Source organism: Panthera uncia, chromosome D1 (genome assembly GCF_023721935.1).
Source record: "Panthera uncia isolate 11264 chromosome D1, Puncia_PCG_1.0, whole genome shotgun sequence".
Taxonomy (NCBI): Eukaryota; Metazoa; Chordata; class Mammalia; order Carnivora; family Felidae; genus Panthera; species Panthera uncia.
The window spans coordinates 56,799,012-56,819,717 of NC_064808.1; the positions used below are offsets into that span (position 1 = coordinate 56,799,012).

General features: G+C 55.9%; 2 protein-coding genes across 2 annotated transcripts in view; one reads left to right on the forward strand and one right to left on the reverse strand.

Annotated features, from left to right (window-relative positions):
• Positions 1-20,706, forward strand: part of RPS3 (ribosomal protein S3) — a 780,806-nt gene that overhangs the window by 715,943 nt on the left and 44,157 nt on the right. The gene's annotated exons all lie outside the window — the stretch shown is intronic.
• WNT11 (Wnt family member 11) lies at positions 1,690-18,994 on the reverse strand. Its single transcript, XM_049619675.1, has 5 exons — positions 18,829-18,994; positions 11,408-11,643; positions 9,508-9,785; positions 6,469-6,761; positions 1,690-2,501 (listed from the first exon to the last, which is right to left on the reverse strand). Exons 1-5 carry the CDS (start codon positions 18,909-18,911, stop codon positions 2,327-2,329), a joined length of 1,065 nt encoding a protein of 354 aa, XP_049475632.1. The 5' UTR covers positions 18,912-18,994; the 3' UTR covers positions 1,690-2,326.

The window sequence follows — 20,706 nt, forward strand, 5'->3', positions numbered from 1 at the left end:
CCCTTCCCATCTCGGAATTTCCTCGTCTGTAAAACAGAGTGAGAGACCAGTATCTTGAGGTTCCTTCCAGACCGTGAATCTGTGACTCTGGCCGCCCCGCCACAAGCTCGCAGGCAGGGACTTGGAGGGTGGCCACACAGCCGTCTCTTTTCCCCACCCTGTGATCGGTCCAGCCTCTGGCATGGCATCCCACCCCCACCCCTGCTGCGCTTCCCCAAATCCTTCTGGGGCTCCCAGGACCTGCTGTGCCCCAGCCCCTCCAGGTAGGGCCTTAGCTAGCTGTGGGTAGCGGAGAGCCTTCCTTCCTGGCATTCATGCTTCCTCTCACATACACAGAAGTTCAGGTTATAACATTCTCTTCCATCTTTGGACTTGAGTGGTTACCCCAGGGCCAGAGCACATGTGATTACTAATTGCTTCTGTGTGGGGGGCCTTCTGGGGGCCAGGCACCAAGGATAGCCTCCACTTGCTCACCAGCACCACCCACATGCCAGGAAAGGAAGCCGAAGCTCAGAGGGGGCAGAGCTGGCCACACTAAGAACCACCCCCCCCATCTCCCTGGCTGCTACTCCCCAGCCCCTTTGCCTCTTCCCCCCTTCCTCTCCCTGACCTCCAAAGCAGAGGTGCCCCAGGCTCAGGTCTTGGTCCGCTTTGCTTTTTTATTTTTTTTAATTTTTTTTTTCAACGTTTTTTATTTATTTTTGGGACAGAGAGAGACAGAGCATGAACGGGGGAGGGGCAGAGAGAGAGGAAGACACAGAATCAGAAACAGGCTCCAAGCCATCAGCCCAGAGCCCGACGCGGGGCTCGAACTCACGGACCGCGAGATCGTGACCTGGCTGAAGTCGGACGCTTAACCGACTGCGCCACCCAGGCGCCCCCGCTTTGCTTTTTTAGTGTGCCCCTTAGTGATGCTGCCTCTCCCCACCGGTTCTACCTGGGACTGAATGGACCTCACAGTCTCCCAGTGGCCCAGTCTGAGCCCCAGCCCTCTCTTTTCATCCCATCTCAGGGCTTCCAGGTACCCCCGGCCAAAGGCTCGAATCCTTCTCAATCCTCCTGGTCCCACGCCCCACAGCCACAGAGAGAAAAAAATCCCGATGGCTCCATCTTTGACACAGAACAGGAATCCAGCTGCTTCTCACCATATCCACTGCAGCCAGCCTGGCCCAGGCAGAGGCTGGAGAGTGGGAAGGGGCCGGGGGGCGTACTTTCCCAACCACCAACCTTAAGGTCCACCACTCTCGGTTTACAAATGGGGAAACTGAGGCCCAGGGAGGGGAAAAGCCTCCCCCGCAGTCACACAGAACACCCACCAGGGCCGGCCGGAGCCTGGGTCTGTCACCACCTCCCTGAGGTCTGCGTCCCCAGCTCCCTGGGGGGTAGGTTTTCTCTTGAAGCGAGCTTAGCAGGTCTGACGACACAGCCAGGCTATGCGCGCCTGCATGTGTGTCCCAGAGGAACAAAGAATCTGCCAGCTGGGTTTATGTTTCAAGACGTCTGTCCTCGTCCTTGACCAAGAGATCTTACGGGGCGATCGGGGCCAGAGCCGGGGGCTCGGGACATCAATCAGGAAGCCGCCTTGCCTGGAAATCCGAGAGTTCACCCCGCCAGCCCCAGGACCTTCTGAGTTCCCTTGTGGAGGTTACAAACCGCAGGGGCAGGCTGGGGTTCTCTCACCGTTTATTCCATATAGCTGTTTAAAAAGCTTATTTAAAATATAGATCATTATATATATTTATTTATATATATATATAAAATATATAAAGAGGAATTGAGGCGAGCCACCCCAAAGAAAAAGCTGTTTTATAAATATTTCTGTAGCTCCCACATCCCAGAGGAAGAAAACAAAACAAAACAAAACAAAAAACATTTACAACCCAAGCTAGTGGTTCCATGTGGTATGCCCAGCAGGCTCAGACCCTGGGGTGGGCCGGGGGTCGTTGCAAGGGCTGGGCCTGCAGACATTCTGAGGAGGGCAGGCAGACCTCCCTTCCCGGGAGGCTGGTGTCTCCGGCTGCGAAAGGTCAAGTCCATGCCAGTCCTGCCCAACTCATACCCCTGGCTTCTTAGACGAGTCTGGAAGGCAGCAAGTGGGCACTCCTAGGCTCTGGCTGCCAGGTTATTTTTAATCTTGTCGGTTTCCTTTGATGTCCTGGCCCTCCTTCCAGAGCGGCCGGGCCTTCTGTTTCTGGCGGTTTCCAAGGGGAGGCAAAGCACAAGCCGCCTCCCATGCCTGGCATCTGGAATTCCCAAGAAAAACTCCACGGGGTGTCTCCGGGCCCCTGGCTGGGACTCCACAAGTCCCCACGGGGTGGGCAGGGCCTCACTTGCAGACATAGCGCTCCACGGTGCGCTCGCACCTACGGCAGGTGACGTAGCAGCACCAATGGTATTTGCAGTGGCACCGCTCAACCACGCGGTCCGTGTAGGGGTTGTAGCCGCGTCCGCAGCACATGAGGTCACAGCTGTCACTGCCGTGGGACGTCTTGTTGCACTGCCTGCGGTGGGGAGGAAAGGGACAGCGGGTGAGCGCATGCTCCCAACCGGGCACCCGCAGGCTCCCCCTACCCCGCGGCTGCGTCCCTCTTGGAAGGTGTCTTGATCTTTGGGGAATTTTAGGTAATCCCCTTCCCTAACAGTACTTCTCACTTCTCCTCGTATTTCTAATAGGCATTTATCAAGACGAGAAATGATGGGCGTGTTTGTTTTCTTAGGGGTGTCTTTTTTTTTTTTTTTTCTATTTCTTCTAAATACTTGAAGGAGCCTCAAACCGCTCTGATAATCCTGTCTTCATATTTGATCTTTAATTATATTGTCCCAAATGTCAAGAACATTTTCACATTTAGAATCCCAAAGTAAGTTCTGGAAAAGACTAAATGGCACTGGATGCGAGGCAAAGTGAATATGTGGCACACTGTTCATCTAGAGACAGGGTCTGCCAACCACTGGCCCTGCGTGCCAGTCAGCAACCCCCCCCCCCCACTCCCCCCCCCCCCCGTATTTTATCTTCTAGGAGGCATGCGGGGTCCCTGGTCAGTGGAATTATTATACCCATTTTACAGATGGTGATGGGCTTAGCAAAGAGCAGAGCCCGTTCAAGGTCTCACAGGAACCTGTGGGGTCCTGAAACCAAATCTCTCACATGTTCCGCCTACCCTAAGGGCAGAGAATCCATAGGATTCCAGGGGCTGCATTTCTTTCTGAATCCCAGTCCTGTGGGAGAAGACAGTGAAGGCCCCTATGGGACCCCAATATCTAACTGCAGTTTGGCAGATCCTCTAGGTGGGCTCAGGCTAGCAGGGATGTTTTATGGCACGCAGCTGGGTCCCCACAGCCATGCAGACCCAGGAATCCTAGAATGTCCAGCATGGGCAAGTTCTAGAGCCAAATTCAACCCTTGTATTTCCTGATGGGGAAACTGAGCCATGGAATGGAGAGGGAGCGTGCCCAGAGTCACACAGTGTGAGCATAGGGGACTGTAAGAGTTTGGGAAGGCTTCCTGGAGGAGGAGGGGTCATCTAGGCCGTTTCACAGAAGACCAGCAGAAATCTAAGATGGGGAGGAGGGAAAGGGAGTTGGGGGCAAAGAAAACAAACAGCCTGGGCAAAGGCGAAGGACCTGATCTAACCTAAGACGTGAGAACAGATGGAAGGGGTAGGAAGGCCAGGGAGGAGGCTAGGCAGCAGCTGAGAAAGAGAGGCCAAGACCTGTGCTGGGAAGGGGCCATGAGGTGGGAAGGAGGGAGCGCCTGAAGGGAGAGTCAGGAAGTGACAGTGACCCGCATATGGGAGCTACAAGCAGTTCTGGGAAGGAAGAAACAGCAGGAAGAACACAATGCCCCAGAGCCAGACAGACCACGGTTCAAACCCCATCTCTGCCACTCACTGGCTGGGTGACTTAGGGCAAGCCACTTAACAAAGGTGACTTTGTTTAGTTATCAACACCATGAATGGCCCTCAGCCTTATCCTGGAGGCCTCTGGACAAAGGGTAGTAGGAAGAAGGAAGAGTTTCATTTTTACTTCTAGATCCCTGACATGCAATGTTTGAAACCTGGTCTCTAACCCTAGAATCAGTTGAGGTATGCAGTGATGCCTGAGAGAGGGGGTGGGGGTGAGTGGGGCTTGGAGAAAGATCCAGGGGCCCAGGGCAGGTTTTATTAGTGCAGGGGCTGCTGGGAAAGACATGACAAGAGGGCCAGGGTTTGGAATACTGACTGCCAATGAGGTCTCAGTTCACCAAGCTGGCCTTGAGGAGGGCTGCAGAGCATTGTCCCCAGCTAGGGGGCCAGCCTCTAGAGAGATGCCACCCATGCACCTCTTTTTACAGTAACAAAGCTCATTTACCTCCACCCCTTGCACTCCTGAATCCCCTAACCTAGTAAAACCTACGTTCCCCCTCCTCCAGGAAGCCTTCCTTGATGTCCAGGCTGGGTCAGGGCACCTCTGGACTTCTCTCATCCTTGGGCTTTTCTCTGTTACAATCTGACCACTTGTCTCTCACCCTTCTGTGTGCCTGCCAGAGCCTCATGTAATAAATAGATGGGAAAAGCGTCTGTGGTTGTAAGCTACTGAGATATTGGAGCTGTTTGTTACTGCAGAAAAAGCTGACTGATACAGATTCCACAATAGCCCATCCTCAGAGGAATGGCGGAAAGCTGAGAGTGGCAGGAAACCTGGTGGCAAGCATGGGGAGGCATTCTGAGAAAGCCAGGGAGGCAGCTGGTGCTGCGGGATGGGGCCTCCTCATCAGTCGCTGTAGGGCAAGCCCGAGGGGCAGAGTGGGGGCCCTGGGAAAGCGGAGCCCTGACAGCCTGGGGGGTGGGGATGGGAGATTGCCATTAGTGAGCCCTTCCCATGGGACTGACGCTGTCTAGCAGAGGAGGAGCTGTTCAGTAAGTGTGACAGGAGATTGTCGGCCACCCTCTGAGGGCTGTGGAACCCTATGCATTGTACAGAGGATGAGACTGAGCCTCAGATGAGTGAAGAGATCTGCTCAAGGTCCTGCAGGTAGGAAGCCACGGCAACTGGGTGGGAACTGTCCTACACACACACACACACACACACACACACACACACACACAGATCCAGGGAGACCTTCTATTTGCTCTGGCCTTTCCCCAGCCTCTCTGGGCTCTAGAATCCTTTGCCCCATCCTCACCACCCCCCAACCCCATCCTCACCCCACCCACCCTGGCTGCCTCAGACCAGACTCTCGCTCCTTCCTGTCTCCCTGGCCTGACCCGGTTCCATCTTCACTCCACCCGACCCCCTCAATCTGGCCTCCAGATGGAAGCCGAGGCCTCCTCACAGAGCCTGCTGTCCTAGCCTGTGACGATGGAGCCCCCCAAACCAGCCCCCCTCTCCTGGAGACAGGAACGTGGGCTGCGGAGGAAGCAGATGCTGGCCGGGCACCAACTATGTGCCAGACACGTTCTCAGACACCCTCACTCTGGTTCAATATTCTTTTAACCCCGCAGAACACTAGTTTTGTGGAATGCTATTAGGGGCTCCTTAATAAAAAAGTTCCACAGCAAACACCTCTGGGAAACGTTGGCTTAGGCAGATTCTTTACTGTGGGATTCCTCCGAGCCTTTAAAATGTTCTCGTGCCTTGCAAGTCGCCAAAGAGAATTTCCCAATCATATTTGATTGCAGAACTGTTTCTATTACACCATTTCAGGACTAACTGCCCCCAGAAGGTCTCTGGGAAATGCTGCTGCCCTGAATCCTCAGCAGCCCCGCCTGGCACACAGTAGGTCTGCAATCACCCCTGGGCCCCTTTCTTTCTCCTGTCCTAAGCCAGCTTCAGCAGCAGTGATGGGACCAGATGTAGGGACCCCAGCTCCAGCTGTTAAACTGGGGATCGGCTGGGGAGAGAGCTGGGGCCTGGGAGGTGGGTGCGTGCATGGCAGGGGAACGCGGGAGCATTGTGTCCACAGAATGCAGGCACGCTTTGCGCTCCTGCTGCCCTTCTGAAAAGCAGTTGCCCCGGCCCTGTCTCGGCTCTGTGCAGACTGCCTGTGTGGCTGTGGGCTGGCTGCTGCCCCCTTGTGCCTCAGTTCCTTATTTGTCCAATGACCAGGTGACATGACATTTACCCTTCATTTATTCAGTTGACAAACGCTGAGGACCTGTCTTACGTGGGACAGCTTCTTTCTCAGCCAGCCTCCCAGTGTGGTCATCGTCTCTCCCCATCTCCCCCACCAGGCGGAAGGAGGGAGCTCCCACCAGCCTCCACTCCCCAGGGGCCCCTGCCCGGGCAAGGTACACAACAGCCACTCCCAGGAGCTCTGCTGCGGGCCCCTTGGACCCCAGCACCCCTCCTCAGCATTCCTGGGGCCACCTCCCTCGGCTGGGCAGGGACTCCACTCCCCCAAATGCCAGCTGAGCCCAGACTGTGTGCCTTGGGGTGGGGCATGTGCAGCCTAGCTGACCCTTTCCTGCCAGGGTGACAGCAGGCCCTTACCTGTCTTGCGTCCCATGGGAGCCCACCTTCTCGTTCTTCATGCAGAAGTCGGGTGAGCTCTGCAGATAGACAAGCTCCGAGTCCTTCACAGGCCTGATATCCAGGTCCTTGGGCACCAGGTGCTTGCGGGTGCCCATGGGTCGGTGCACCACCTTGGTGGCCGACAGGTAGCGGGTCTTGAGGTCAGAGGCCACATCCCGAAGCTCCTGCAGCCCCTTCCAGCAGGTGCGGATGGAGCAGGAGCCAGATACCCCGTGGCACTTACACTTCATTTCCAGAGAGGCGCGCAGAGCCTGCAGACAGGGGAGGGCGTCGGGCTGGGCGGCCAGAGCCCGCTGCCTGGCCTGTCCGGGGACCCTGCCCCCACCCCTCCGCATGCTGGGTGCTCTCAGGGAGTCATCGTCTGCTCTAGGCCTCAAGTGAGGGAGCTTTTGGCTCTAAAGCTGGGAGATGTCCTAGATTCTCAGCTCCTCCTCCAACGTGGGGGGCAGCGGGGAGGGACAGGAAGGGAGTGGCATTTGCAGGGACAGCAGATGCCAAGAGCTCTAACATATAACATGGCTTAATCACCACAGCAGTCCTTCACAGGAGGTATTATTATTTTCCCCACTTTAAACAGAGGAAACAAAGGCTCAGAGAGGCCAAACCCCAAGCTCAAGGTTGCACAGCTAGAAAATCTGAGAGCTGGGATTGGAACTCAGGTCTGAGGGCAGTTGCAAAAGCCATGCCTTTTAATTGCTCCATGCTTTTCTCTTGCACAAAACTGGGATTCCCTAAATGCTTGCTGGGGAAAAAAAGGGAGAAAAGAGAAGGAAGGAAGGGCAAGGGAAGGAAGGGAGGGGGACAGTAAGAAGAGGCAGGAAGTAAGTACATGGGGTGGGGAGGCACATTCCCTGGCCTGGCTGGCCTTTCCCCTCTGCTGCCTGGTGACCCTCAGCAAGCCCTCCACTGTTCAGCCCTTCTATCTTATATGTGCAGAGCTCGCGCATAATCGCTACCTTCCAGGGAGGTTGCAAGGATGCAAAGAGAGGACGCATATGAAAGGGTTTTGTGAACTAACAAAAGTCAAATCAACACTGGTTTGAAAAATCAGTCTAATGCCTGTGGTGGAGGGGGGAGGTCTGGGCTCTGGGGCTCAGGGAACTCTAGCCCTGGCTAAAGAAGTGACTCTGTCCCATCATCCTCTTGTCCCATCAGCTTCCTCATGTGTACCCGAGGGGCATGAGTTCGATAGATGTCTTCTGCAGGCAGTTCAGTTTTGCGTTCTATTCCCTGCTCCTTTGCACACGGGACTTGGATCCCTGTGCCCGGGCCTGCCCTCCTGCCTGCCCCATACAGAGCTGCAAGGCTTATGGGTCCCCTGGGCCTACACCTGCCTTCAAATGATGGGGAAACTGAGGCACAGAGCAGGCAGAGACTTGCCCCAAATCATTCAGTGAGTTAGTGTGGGAGCTGGTCAAGGTCCCAGGGCTCCATCTCCTTCATCAGTGCCAGGTAGTGAAGAATTGAGGGAGTCCACTGGGTCTAAAATCTGGACTTGGCCCAGCAAAGCCTGTGAAGAGCACAGGAATGAGATGAACCCAAATGCAGGGCATGTTCAACCTCCCAAGGGCATCGAGGCGCTTTTGAGTCATAAAGGAGAGGTAAGGTATGTTTAGTGCCTCAGCTTTGATGGGTGGGAAGGGGCCCAGAGTTTCCTGGTGCCCGCTGTGTGCCAGACACACAAGCCCTGTGGCCGGGAGAGGGCACTGGGTCCTTTTGCAGATGGTCCCAGGGAAACCAGCTCCTTGGCAACGGGGCCCCAGGGGCAGGCCCGATGTGCCCCGGCAGCTGAGTATCCTGTCCTGACTGCACCGGGGGACCAGATGGCTGTGCTCCTGGATACACGAAGCTCAGGCCAGGCAGGGAGTAGGACTGAGGCTGAGTTCCCAAGGACGGGGGCAGGCCCGCAGGGTTGGGAGACAGGAGCCTGGGTCCCCGGCCAGGCTCTGCTATGGACCCATAGTGTCTCTTGGCCTCAGTTTCCCCAACTGTCCAAACATGGCCTGGACATCCCAGAATCCTTCTATAAGGGAGACCAATGAGAGAGGAAGGTGAGGACGTGGAAACCTCCGGACTTGGAGTCCACAGACCTGGGCTCCATCGCACCCTGTGTCCTTAGCCAAGCCACCTAAGCTCTCTCTGCCTCACTGGCTGCCTCTGTGCAATGGGCCTGATGGGGCTGCAGGGAGGAGGCCATGAGATGCCATCTGCACCCGACTCTCCACCCTTCAGGCACCCAGCTCCCCGTGTGTAAGGGGGTAGCCGCACCTCCCCACAGGGGAGACTACGGGAGAGAAAACGCCCCCAGCACCACCTCAATGCCTGGCACGCAGTTTGGTATAAAGTTGTTTTTTTCATTTTCAAAAAATAAAAAGGTCCATTCATTCACTTACGCATTCACCCCAACCTTCTGTGGAATGAGGTGAGGGATTAATGAAACACTGATCGTAACAAACGTTGAGGGGAAACTGAGTTTTGGACCTGGGCGGGAGTCCCTGTTAGAGCCAAGGAGACTACCCCTTAGGCTAAGGTTCTTGCCCCATGGCCCTCCCCATGCCTCCTCCCATACCCAGCCTCTGCTCAGGACCCCACAGGAGGAGCCTGAGGAACACAGCTGATGGGGACTGAAGAGCACCGACCCAGCCCATTTTATAGATAGAAACAACTGAGCCCGGAGAGGAAGTGACTTGCCCAACGTCACACAGCTAGTCTAGTGCCAGAGCCAAGATGGGAACTCAGAGCTCCTGACTCCTAGCTCAGTGTCCCTTCTGCTCCACTAATATTCTCAACTCAAACCCTGGTGGACCCCCTAGAGGAGGAGGAGCCAGGCAAGCCCCAAGCGGCTGGAGAGGGGAGAGAGAGCCGGGGGAGGTCGGGAGCACTCAACGTGGGTGGATGGGGCCCGTCCCCCCCCCTCCATCAGGGCACACAGGGTGGCCCTTTCCTGGCCACCTGGCATAGGCATAACCATCTGGGGTGGGTGGGGTGGGTGGTTACCTGTCTCCCCACTTCACTGTTGTGTAGACGCATCAGTTTATTGGCTTGGGATCCTGTTTTTTTCACCTTCATAGGAGCATCGGAAAACTTGGCCCCCATGAGGAGCCCGTAGCTGAGGTTGTCCGCACATCCTCCCCAGCGGTTCCCGGGCCCGGGTGGCTCACCTGGGACAGGGCCGCAGGAGCAGCCGGGCAGGTCGCCGGAGGTGCAGGCCCGGGCGATGGCGTGGCTGATGGCGGCCGCCGACAGCGCATACACGAAGGCTGACTCCCGGGTCCCTGTGGGGAGGTGCTGGGTCAGCTCGGGGCGGTGGGGGGGGGGGGCGGGCCGGGGGACAGGGCACAGGACCCCACCCAGGCCTGAGGGCCTCCTCCTGGGCCCCTGCCTGCCTCTGTGGGGCCAGCCGGGCACAGAGGCTGCCACCAGATGGAGGACAGCACCAGGGACATTAATCTGTCGCCAGTCCATTCTCCCACACATACACCAGCTGATTTGTGCACTCATCACAAACTCACCCTCATTCCCAGAGGCCGGCAAAGCCCACACACCCACAGGCACCCTTGCTCCCACACACTCACCATTCCGGATCTCCCCCTACATCCCTGCACTCAGTGTTAGGGGCTACTCCTCAAAGAACTCACAACTCGAGGGGCAGACAAGTGTGCAAAGAGCCTGCTGTAGGTTGAAATGTGTCCCCCTAAAAGATATAGTCAAGTCCTGGCCCCTGGTACCTGTGAACATGACCTGATTTAGAAACACGGCCTTTGCAGGTGTAATGGAACTCAGATGAGGTCATACTGGGTCAGGGTGGGCCCTAATCCAATGACTGGCGTCCTTATAGGAAGGGGGGAGTTCTGGATACAGAGACACAGAGGCAGGGATTAAAGTGATGTATCTCCAGGCCAAGGAACACTGAGGCTGGGGACAGTCACCGAAAGCTAAGAAGAGGCAAGAAAGAATCCTCTCCGGGGCTGTCAGAGGGAGCACAGCCCTGCTGGTATCTTGGTTTCAGTCTTCCAGCCTCCAGAACTCTGGGACAATACAGTTTTGTTGTCTGAAGCCCTGTTTGTGGGACCTTGTCACAGCATCCTGGGAAAACTAATATGGAGCCCAATGTGCCTCTGCTGTAGGGGGTCCTAGCTTCAGGTCCACGCAAGTCACCTCCCCTTCTCAAGCCTCAGTTTCCTTAACTGTAGAATGGAAATGATAATACCTCCCTCACAGGATTGCTCTAGAGTTCCCATAATTTGGGAAGGAAGGAAGCTTTGTCAAGTGCTATACAATCCTTAGCTGTTGCCACGCGGGAGGAGAGATTAGATCCATTGGGGCACTTTTGGCCATCAAAAGGCTCTTGACTGTACATAGGACCCCCAAGTCCACCCTGCAAGCCACCTGCTCCAGAAAGTGGGGTTCCTATATCATTCTGTGCATCTCACAGCATCCTCAGTCTAGAATTACCTCGGTCTAGAATTACCTTATGGCACACCTGTCTGCCCGGTGGTGGCTTTCCTGTCTTGTCACATACGCCCCTCCCAAGAGCCTCCTAGGCCTCGTTCATCCTTCCCTTTATGCATTAGGTACACAGGCATTTGTGCTACCATTTCAGGCTCCCCTGCAACTCGTATATTCACTCACTATATGTTTATTCATTCATCAGTTCATGCCTGGATACCGGTATCTACGATTAATTCATCCACCCGCCCATCCACGTCTGTTTTCTTCTGTGCATCCATCCATCACCCACCTCTTCACTCATCCACCCATCACACAGCCATCAACATCCACCCATCCGTCCATGAATTCACCCACCTATCTAAACACACATATATTGATGCCTGAATTCATCCTTCCCCACCTGCACGCATTCTGTAGGCCCTAGCAGCCCCCGCCGGCCCCCTACCTCTCTCCAGGTCAAGCAGGTAGTTGGGGGCAAGCTCGATGGAGGAGCAGTTCCAGCGCATGTCCGCGAAGGCCCTGCGGCAGGCCTTCATGACCTCGCGGGCGGCGTGCACGATGGTGTGCATGAGCTCCAGGTTACTGCGGCACAGCTGCACCTGCGCAGATACCAACCCCTCCAGCTGCTTGCAGTGCTGCGTCTGGTTCAGCGCGAGGGCCGCCGGGGTCTTGGACAGCGCCCTGCACACCACCGAAGGGCAACAACCAAGAGAAGGAAAGACAGAGCGTGAGGGGCCACGTTGCCTACACCTGCCCTACTGCTCCCAGCCCTTGCGCAATGAATGGGTTCAGGTGCCTTTGCTGGAAGGAGTTTGGAAACTAAGAGGCAAAGACCTGGCCCCAGCAGAGCAATGGCTCCCCCTTCCGTTCCCTGTGACCTTGGGCACATCGCTGTCCCTCTCTGGGCCAGGGCCTCATTCATAATGCAGGATCATGACCTCCATCCTACCTACACTTTACTATAATTATATTAACAATAAACAGTTTCACAGCCCACAAAGTGTGCACACCCACAGCTTTATTTAGCTCTCACACGGCTGTGAATTATTACTCTTTATTTAACATTCATTCAACCCTGAACACCAAATGGGCCAGACACTGTGCTAAATGCTAGATTATTACAATCAGTATCATTATAATACACACTATTAATTGAGCGCTTACTAGATGCACATTATGAGTTAGGAGCTTACCATACATTGCTTCATTTAATTATTAAACTACTTATTAGGCTGTAAAATTCCACACACATGCTTGGGATTTATTAAAGGATAAAACAGCCACTCAGTTTTGCAATAAATGGGACTAAGTCATTCACTTGCTGTGTGCCCTTCGATAAATCACTGTCCCTTTCTGGGCTTCAGTGTCCGTACCTATAAAGTGTATTTCCCAGAACGTGTTCCAGTGAGACACTGAAAGAAGGGATCCATGGTTAAGCACATTTGGGGAACATGATCTACTATGTTTCCCTTTGGAGAGTAATTAATGCACATTTGCATTTTAAAGGCCCTGAGAAGTCCCAAGCAACACAACAGGCTTGGTTTTGTTTAACTCTGGAGTCCTTGCTGAGCACAAAGCCCTTTGTTTGAGAGGCACTGACCTCATCCATGCTTTGGGAAATGCTGGCCTGGGGGTCCCTTTGAACCTGGTGATGTTATAGGACTGAAGAGCTTCCCAGATCCTGGTTCTAGGCACTGGGACTGCAAGGCTCTAGGACCGGGGTCCTGGATCCACATTTGTCCCCAGGCCTTCTCCGAGGAGCAGGCTGCATCAGGCAGCACCTCCTCTGAGCGCAGGGTAGAGGGACCCCAACAGCCTTAAAGGGTTCTGCATAGACTTATCCCCTGCCCCAGAGCCAGCTGGCCCTCAGCAATCCAGCAGAGACCCTGGAGGAGCCGGGGACAAGGATGGGCCAATCTGCAGCCACAGTGCTGTGGGCCCTGCTTGCTGCGAGCCCCACGGTCTTCACCCAGGGTCAGGGCTGAGACCTGGTGAGGCCGAGATCCAGAACCCCTGCCCCGACATCCTAAGGGAGGTAGCACCTTGCTAAAGAACAGCACATGCCAGGGTAGACTCCTGGATGTGTCATTCCCTTTGTGACCTTGAACAAGTCTCTTGGCCTCTCCTAGCCCAGCAACCTCTCAGCATTACCTGGGGGAGTAACTCTGTGACCCTCATGTGTTCCGCCCAGGGCTGACACAGCTGGTCAGTGCCCAGTAAGGAAAGTTACTACAATCACATCCTTGGTGGTCTTTTCCTTCCTGTACCCACTTAGTCACAGCCAAGGGCTGCCTCAAACCTGGTCCCCTAAGCCCTCTCCAGCCTCTTGTCCTCGTCCCCGGCGTGCCCTAATATCTGGCCATACCAGACTCCTGGCTTCTCTAACAGGGACGGCCCTGTTACCATGTGTTTGCCCAGGCTTTTCCTGATGCCAGGAATGCCTTTCCCCTTGCTCTTGTACCTAAATGAATAAATGAACTTGATCTACTTGTGGAAGAAATATTTACTAAGCACCAGCTCTTTCTGGACTCATTTGATAATGAACATGACACAGATCCTTTCCTCAAGGAGCCCCTAGTCTAATGGCTACACAGGCCTTTCAACAGTAATAAGGCAATGACCCAAATGTTCCAGCTCATGGGCTGGCCTAGGGAAGAGCCCAGGCTTAGGGCACAGCTGTGTGACATAGGTAAGTTACCCAACCTCTCTGGGCCTCATGGTCCTCATCTGTTATAAGAAAATGATAATTTTTTTTTTAAATGTTTATTTATTTTGAGAGAGAGAGAGCGAGAAAGAGGGAGTGAGCCAGCAGGGGAGGGGCAGAGAGAAAGGGAGAGAGAATCCCAAGCAGGCTCCGTGTTGTCAGTGCAGAGCTCAAGGCAGGGCTCGATCCCACAAACTGTGAGATCATGGCCTGAGCCAAAATCAAGAGTCGGTTGCCTAACCGACTGAGCCCCCAAAATGACAATTTCTACATTAAAAGGTGATGGCAAGACTTCTGTATCATAACATACGTAAAACATCTTGAACATCCATAAGCGGGATGGCCTCTGCTTATTGCCAGGTGAATCTTGGACCAAAGAGGGTCAGAGGGGTTCTAGCTCCAGCACTGCCCTCTATCTGCTGTATAATCTCGGGCAAATTGCTGTACCTCTCTGAGAATCACCTACAAAATGGGAAGTCCTAGAGGTCTTGGAGGGCCCAAGAGAGAAAATAGGTGCTACATTAAGTCCTAATAAGTTAGTTTGTTCCCCCCTGCCTCTCACTTCGCCATGTCCCACCCCTCCTACAACTCCAAAGTACAGAAGTCTTCCCAGAGGCCTGGGAAGCCGACCCAGGACAAGTGGGCATGCCCTGATGTGATGTCTGCAGTCTGGGTGGCACAAGCCAGCCCTCAGATCGATTGTGGGTATCTCAGACAGTCTTGCCTCACTGTTACCCCTGGTCCGTCCCTGTCCTCCCAACTGTGAGCAGAGAAATGTCTGGCATGTCTGGGTGCAGATCTTAGGCCTGTTTGCTTGAGCTAAAGCGAGCCATCTGGTCCTCCCTGGCCCTCTGAGCCACTGAGGCCTGTCTATGCCAGGTCACCTCAGGGAACCTCCGGGCAGAATCCTCATAGCCCATACTGGGTGAGGTGTGGCCACACAGAGGCGGACGTCATCCACACAGCCTGTTTCTTGGTTGGTCCAGCCCCTCCACCTGTGCCTAGCAAACACTGGGCACACACTACCCCATGTAGGCACAGCACTCCCCACTCGGCAGAATCTCTCGCCCCATCCACTTCTCACAGCACCCCGAGGGGGCAGCCTGGGGGATGACACCCCCCCCCACACACTTTGTACAGAGGAGGACACAGGCACAGCTCTGGTACCCGGATGCTCGGTCTCCTCCCGACACCATCTTCCCGCAGACCTGGCCTCTCCTTCCCGGGTCCCCTCTCTGCCGGGCTGGGGGCTGTCAACACTCAGCCTGTCCTGAGCCCACTCTGCCCTTCTCCTTGCCCAGATTTCTTCCTTCCCCTCTGAGCCAGTTTGCGGTTTCACAACAGGAAGGATTATATGATGTATGCAAGAAAATACCCCGCACGGTACGAGGTATGCAGTGGGCACTCAAGCAGTGTGGCTGCGTTCTGGGTCTTTTCCCTGGGTTCCTGCTCCAGCCAAGAAGTGGACAATGTAGGCCCAGCCTTTCCCTGGGGAGCTCAGCTCTGGCAGTTCCTGAGCAACCCTATGCTGTGGCTGAGGGAGGGGAGCTCTGTGCCCCTGCTGCCCGAGGACCTGGGCCACTCAGGGTGTCAGTCTGTCCAGTTCTGGAGTCAATAAGCCTCCGCCTCCCCAGCCGGCGGTAAGAGGAGGTACTACAAGGGACAGCCCAGTGAGGACGCTCCCAGATGAGGCCCAGACTGCCAAGGAGGGCAGAGGACAGATAGGAAGAGGTCTGGAGATCCTTGGTGGGCCAGGGGCGGCTGGAGAGAGTGATGTGCACAGAGCGGCCAGCCGCAGCGTGCAGGCCGGGAGACCAGGAGGCAGGAGGCAGCGGATTCCACTCCTGAGGAGGGCAATGCGGTCATCTGGTAATTAGTGGTAATGACCGTTTCTAACTAAGTCCCCCTCGGGGAGGTAATCAAGGATTATGGTGGGAGGCGGGGGAGTTGCCCGTCTGGACATCTCCTCCGGCTTGCCTCGCTGCAGCAGACCCCTAATTGAAAACATTTTGGTATATCTGGGGATGAGGATATGGGGGGAGAGGGTGGAAGAGAGGACAGGAGGGAACAGAGTTCACAAGCAAGGCCTGTGCCAAGGTGCCACTGCAGTGGCCGAGGTCTCTCCCATCTGGGAGTCGAGGGTCCTCCTGGGAGTGGTTGGGGGGGGCAGAGACCTGGGTTTCAGCTCCAGCTCAGTTGCTGCACCCAACCTTGGGTAAGTCACTGGCCCTTGCTGGGCCCCCGTATCCTCATCTCATTGTGCAAGTGGGGACACGGAGGCCCAGAGACGGGCAGGGCTTGCCCAGACATGTCCACAGCCAATCAGGCAGAGCCAAGCTAGAACCCAGGCCTCCCAGATCCCAGGACACCTCTCATTCCCATTTTTGAGATGAGGAAACTGAGACTCAGAGAGGCCGAAGCGATTGATATGCCTGAGGCGTGGCTCGAGGCTAGCGAACTGGCAAGGCTCAGGCTGAGTCCCAGGTCCCCAACAGGTGGACATTCTGGGCCACCGAGCCACATCGGGTTACAGTTCTTAGGTCAGAGACCCCTTTCATCTTCGGTCCCCTTTCCAAAGCCCAGGGTACCAGGACCCCCAGGGACAACCCCAGGACAGCTGAGTCTCCTGCGTGAGTCACCCCACAGTACACTTCCCTATTCCCAACTGTCCTGGGGCTCCCTGAGACCAAGAAGCCACAGAGCCAGACAGCCTCACTCCACATCCTGCCTCTGCTGCTGTGACACCCTGTGAGTTAGAGACCCCGTGCCTCCATTTCTTTTTCTGTTTAATGGGGGTGATAGCAGAACCCACCTCCTATGGTTCATTGTTTCAAATGAACAATATCCATAAAGCACTTAGAACAGTGCTTGGCCACACACACACACACACACACACACACACACACTGCTTAACCTCCACTCCTGCCTCCCCCTGTATCTTCAGCTCCAGCAAGAGTTTAACCACTAACTAGGGGTTTGGCTGAATGGAGCTCATCTGCCCAGGGTTCTGGTCCCACAGCCACCATTAACTAGCTGCGTGATCTTGGGCCAGTTGAACCTCTCTGTACCTTAGATTCCTCATTTGTAAAATGGTAGCGATAAGAATACCACCTATTTCGTGGGAGTATTCTCAAAATTAAGTGACTAAAGCTCCTGGAACAGAGACGGGATTTACTAGTAGGCTCCAATAATTCTTGGTTTCTCTGTTTCCCCACATGCACCGTCCTGCCTCTCTGCTTTTGTCCCTGCTCTTTCCTCCTGCCTAGATGCTTGCTCTGCACTCCATCCTTGGCCATCAAAATCCTACCTATCCTTTGAAGCCCAGCCGAAAGCCACCTTCCTTAGATGGGCCTAACCGCTCCTCCCCTGGGCCCCCACACTCCCTTTCCCAGGACACAGCCCGAAGTCCACTTTGTATTTGTACATGTCCATTTCCCCCAAGAGGCTAGGAGCTCCCGTAAGGCAGACACCCAGTTGTATCCATTTTCGTGGCAGCCGGGGCTGTGCAGTGGGAACGGCATGGATGTTGGGCTTAGCCAGCCATCTATTCCAGGCCCCACGTGGCCACCTGCCAGCGTGGGGGCTTGTGCAAGTCACACATTGTCAGGGCCTCAGCATTCCCACTGTGATGCAGGAATGCCAGCCGTGTCCCCCACAACGCTCCAGAGGCAAGCCTGGTTCTTGGCTTCTGCCGCTCCTAGTGCTCTTTGGCAAATCCTTCCATGCCCCGGACCTCAGCTGCCCTATCTGTAAAATGGTGTGGCAGGTGAGGAGGGTGGGGACTCTCTGATCAGAGGGTCCCGCCAACTGGCGCCGTGCCAGGTACTGGCAGTAGAAGGTGGCTGACGCCTCACACAACTAATCAGAAGCAGCAGCGAAGAGCCGCTAAGCCTACGCTTCTCCTTGCCAACAAGAGATGCCAGAAGATGGGGTTACCCTCCTGGATCACCAATTAATCGATAACTCAGCCCCGGGGCGGGGGGGCGGCAGCGCCAGTGACCTCAGGACTGTTTGCTGGCGGCCCAGCCACTATCGCCCTGTCTTGCAGCTAATCCACGAAACTTCCCCATAGCCCCTCCCCAGCCCCCATAATCTGTCCCTGCCTCTCTTATCTGCATGGCTCGCTCCCCACCCCCGTCTCCAGACCTGTCCTGCCCTGGATGTCTGCACCACGCAGGGAGTCCCTCCACCCAAAGTGCCCTCCTCCCCACCGCCCTCACCCACCAAACTCCCAGAAACTCCTCAAGCCAGACCCAGGCTCACCACTGCCGAAAAATCATCCCAGGGTCCCAAGTATGTGCCCCCCACCAGGTGGTCTCCCCTCCTCTGGGTCCCCACAACACCACCTTGGTCACTCCTAGGGCACTTGGAGTTATTTACGGCCTGGGCTTATCTCTTCCAGCCCAGAGGGCAGCTCCTCCAGGAAGGGGCTGGGTTTTACTCCTCTCTACCACCCCCCCACCCCCACCCTGCACCGCCCACAGCTCTGCACAGAGCAGGCACTCCCTTCTACTGGATGGAAGAGAGCCTCCCTCTCCCACCCACCCAGCCATTAATAATTTCTATCTAAAGGAATACCCTTCACATGTGCAGAGCATCTGACAGTTTACAAAGTTCTTTCATGAGCCGCTTCTCATCTGATCTGAGTGAGGTAGAGGCTCTCCCCCTCCTTCTACAGAGGACACTGAGGCTCCCAGAAGTTGAGTGACACTTCCCCCAAGGTCACCCAGGTGGAGGGGTCAGTACTGTTTGAGAATCTTCAGCGAGGGTCAGGAGACTAACAAGGAAACACGATATTGAACAGGCCCCCGTGCGGGCCACAGACCCTCTTGACTCGGGCCCTTGACCACGCTTTTTCCATCTGCCCCTGTGGAGGCCTTGCACAACCCTCAGCTGCACAGGACAAGGCAATTCTGTCGTTCTCCACGCCCTGTCTCGCTCCTGCCTCATAACCCTCCGGGAGGTAAGGACAATATTTTACAGAGTAGAAAAAGGAGGCTTAAGAAGAGTGACTTGCCCACGACCCCCAAACCAACTTCGGCTCCCGGGTCTTGGGCACGCTCACCCGATCCCCGGCGGGGGGGGGGGGCGCTGAACGTTAGCCGCCACCCCCAGCCGCCGGTCCCAGAGCCCGGCTGCATAGACGCGGGGTCCCTACTTACAGCCATTTGATGCCGTAGCACACGCCGGTCTGGAGCGCCAGGGCGAAGAGCAGCGCCTCGCAGACTCGCGGCCGCGCCCTCATGGTCGCGCGGCACGCGCGCTCGGGGGTCGCACCCTCGAGGAGCTGCACCGAAGTCCCGCCGCGGGCACGGCCACCGCCGATCTTCCAGCGAGCACGCCGCCTGCAGTCGGGGAGAGCGGAGGCGGCGGGTTAAGGCGGAGCGCAGGGCGGGGGCTGCGGGTGGGGGGGGGGGCGTTTTATTCAAATTACAAAGGAGGGGTCGGACCCGGGAGGCCGAGCGCGCGGCGGGCGTCGCCTCCCGCCCCGCACAGCCCGGGACGCGGCCGGCGTCTGGCTCAAATTAGGTGTCGCCCGAGCGCGGCCGAGGGCGTGTCCATCTAGCGCGGCTCCCGGGCTGGGACCCGGGCTGCGGACTGGCAGGGAAGCTGGCGACCGGACCAGAGACGGCGAGAGGGAGGAAGCCGGTCAGAGACCGAGGCTGAAAGACACTGAGGCAGAGGGAGCCCCGGGGCACACTGACCAGGAGGGACCGAAAGGAGAGGAGGAAGGGAGTCACGGCGGAGGCCGAGTGCGCGCAAGAGGGCAGATCTGTCAGGCCCAGGATCTGCGTTATCTCCAAATATTAATTACTAGTTAGTAGGGGCTTGGCAATTCTCCTTTCCCGCTGAGTTTTCTCCCCTGTAAACTAGGGACACAATTGTGATTCAGACACAATTCGCCTTTATAAAGTTCACCTAACATGATCGCATTTGCTCCTCCCAGCAGCCCTGCGAGACAGGTGCCCTCACTGCCCCCATCTCACAGATGAGGAATCTGCGGCCCGGGGATGTGGAAACGGCCTTGTTCACCCAGTCAGCGGCAGGTCCGTGCCCCGTGTGCTATTCCTACGTCTACCCAGATGTCCCGTGAGCTCGCGAATGGTCAAAAGACTAGGAAATGGGGGGGTTACTGTGGGTATCAGTGAAGGGGGGGATGAGAAATGAAATGGCAGAGGTCTTTGTACAGTGGTTCCCGAGTCTCCAAGTCCCCGTCTAGCGGCCCCCTTTTGGAGTGCCAGGCGGTGCCCAGGCCCAAGCCAACGCGGGACAGCCTGGCCAACGCTAAGCAGTAGAGCGCACTGGGCCGGCGCGATGCCGCCTCTGGCCACCAGGGGGCGACCTAGCGCCGCGGAGCAACTGTTACCCCGCCCGCAGGTCTCTGGCTGCTCCTCGGGGCTTTTTTCTTTTTCTTCTCCATCTTTTTTTTTTTTTTTTTTTTTTTTTTTTTTTGGTCTTCCCTCTCTTCGTCCTCACCTCATTAACTCCCTTCCCAGCTTCTCCCAAATTTACCAACACCTGGCATTCTCTCGGAGACAAAAGCAGCCCCAGCCCCTCTCCCCTGGAGAGGAACAAAGACAAAGAGATTCCTTTCTAAAGGGCTTGGGGAGTTGGAAAAAGAAGGCACCCGCCTTACAGGGGGGCGCTTGAGAAGGAAGGGGACGTTCTCATCTGGCTGTGTGAGCTTGGGCGAGCCCTCCACCATCCCCAGGCTCAGTTTCCCTTCATAAAACAAGGGACTGAACTTGACCGTGCGTCTCCTGAAGCCTTTCAAGCCTCGCAGGAGCTTGGGGGTCTTTAAGTTCCCCTCTGCCTGAGTTTACACTGTTACGAATACCTGTATAGTGTGTGCGTCTACGTGTGTGCCTTAAGCACACGCAAGATTTGAAACCGCACTGTTTCCTGGAGCCTTGAGGCATAACGCAGAAGTAAGCAGGGAGAAAACCCTGAATTACGTGTCTTTTTCCTCCTTCGCAGTGTCCCGCTAGGCGCCTAACTCGGAGGCGCTCACTACAAACGTGCCGAGTCCAAGGCTAGGG

What these genes read in the sequence shown, in the direction of transcription:
- WNT11 (XM_049619675.1), bottom strand. Translation starts at nt 18,911, where the DNA reads ATGAGGGCGCGGCCGCGAGTCTGCGAGGCGCTGCTCTTCGCCCTGGCG. An exon ending in CCTGCTTGACCTGGAGAGAG is followed by an intron (nt 9,786 to 11,407) that starts GTAGGGGGCCGG and finishes ACCTCCCCACAG; the next exon opens with GGACCCGGGAGTCAGCCTTC. An exon ending in TCCCATGGGACGCAAGACAG is followed by an intron (nt 2,502 to 6,468) that starts GTAAGGGCCTGC and finishes TCCCCACCGCAG; the next exon opens with GCAGTGCAACAAGACGTCCC.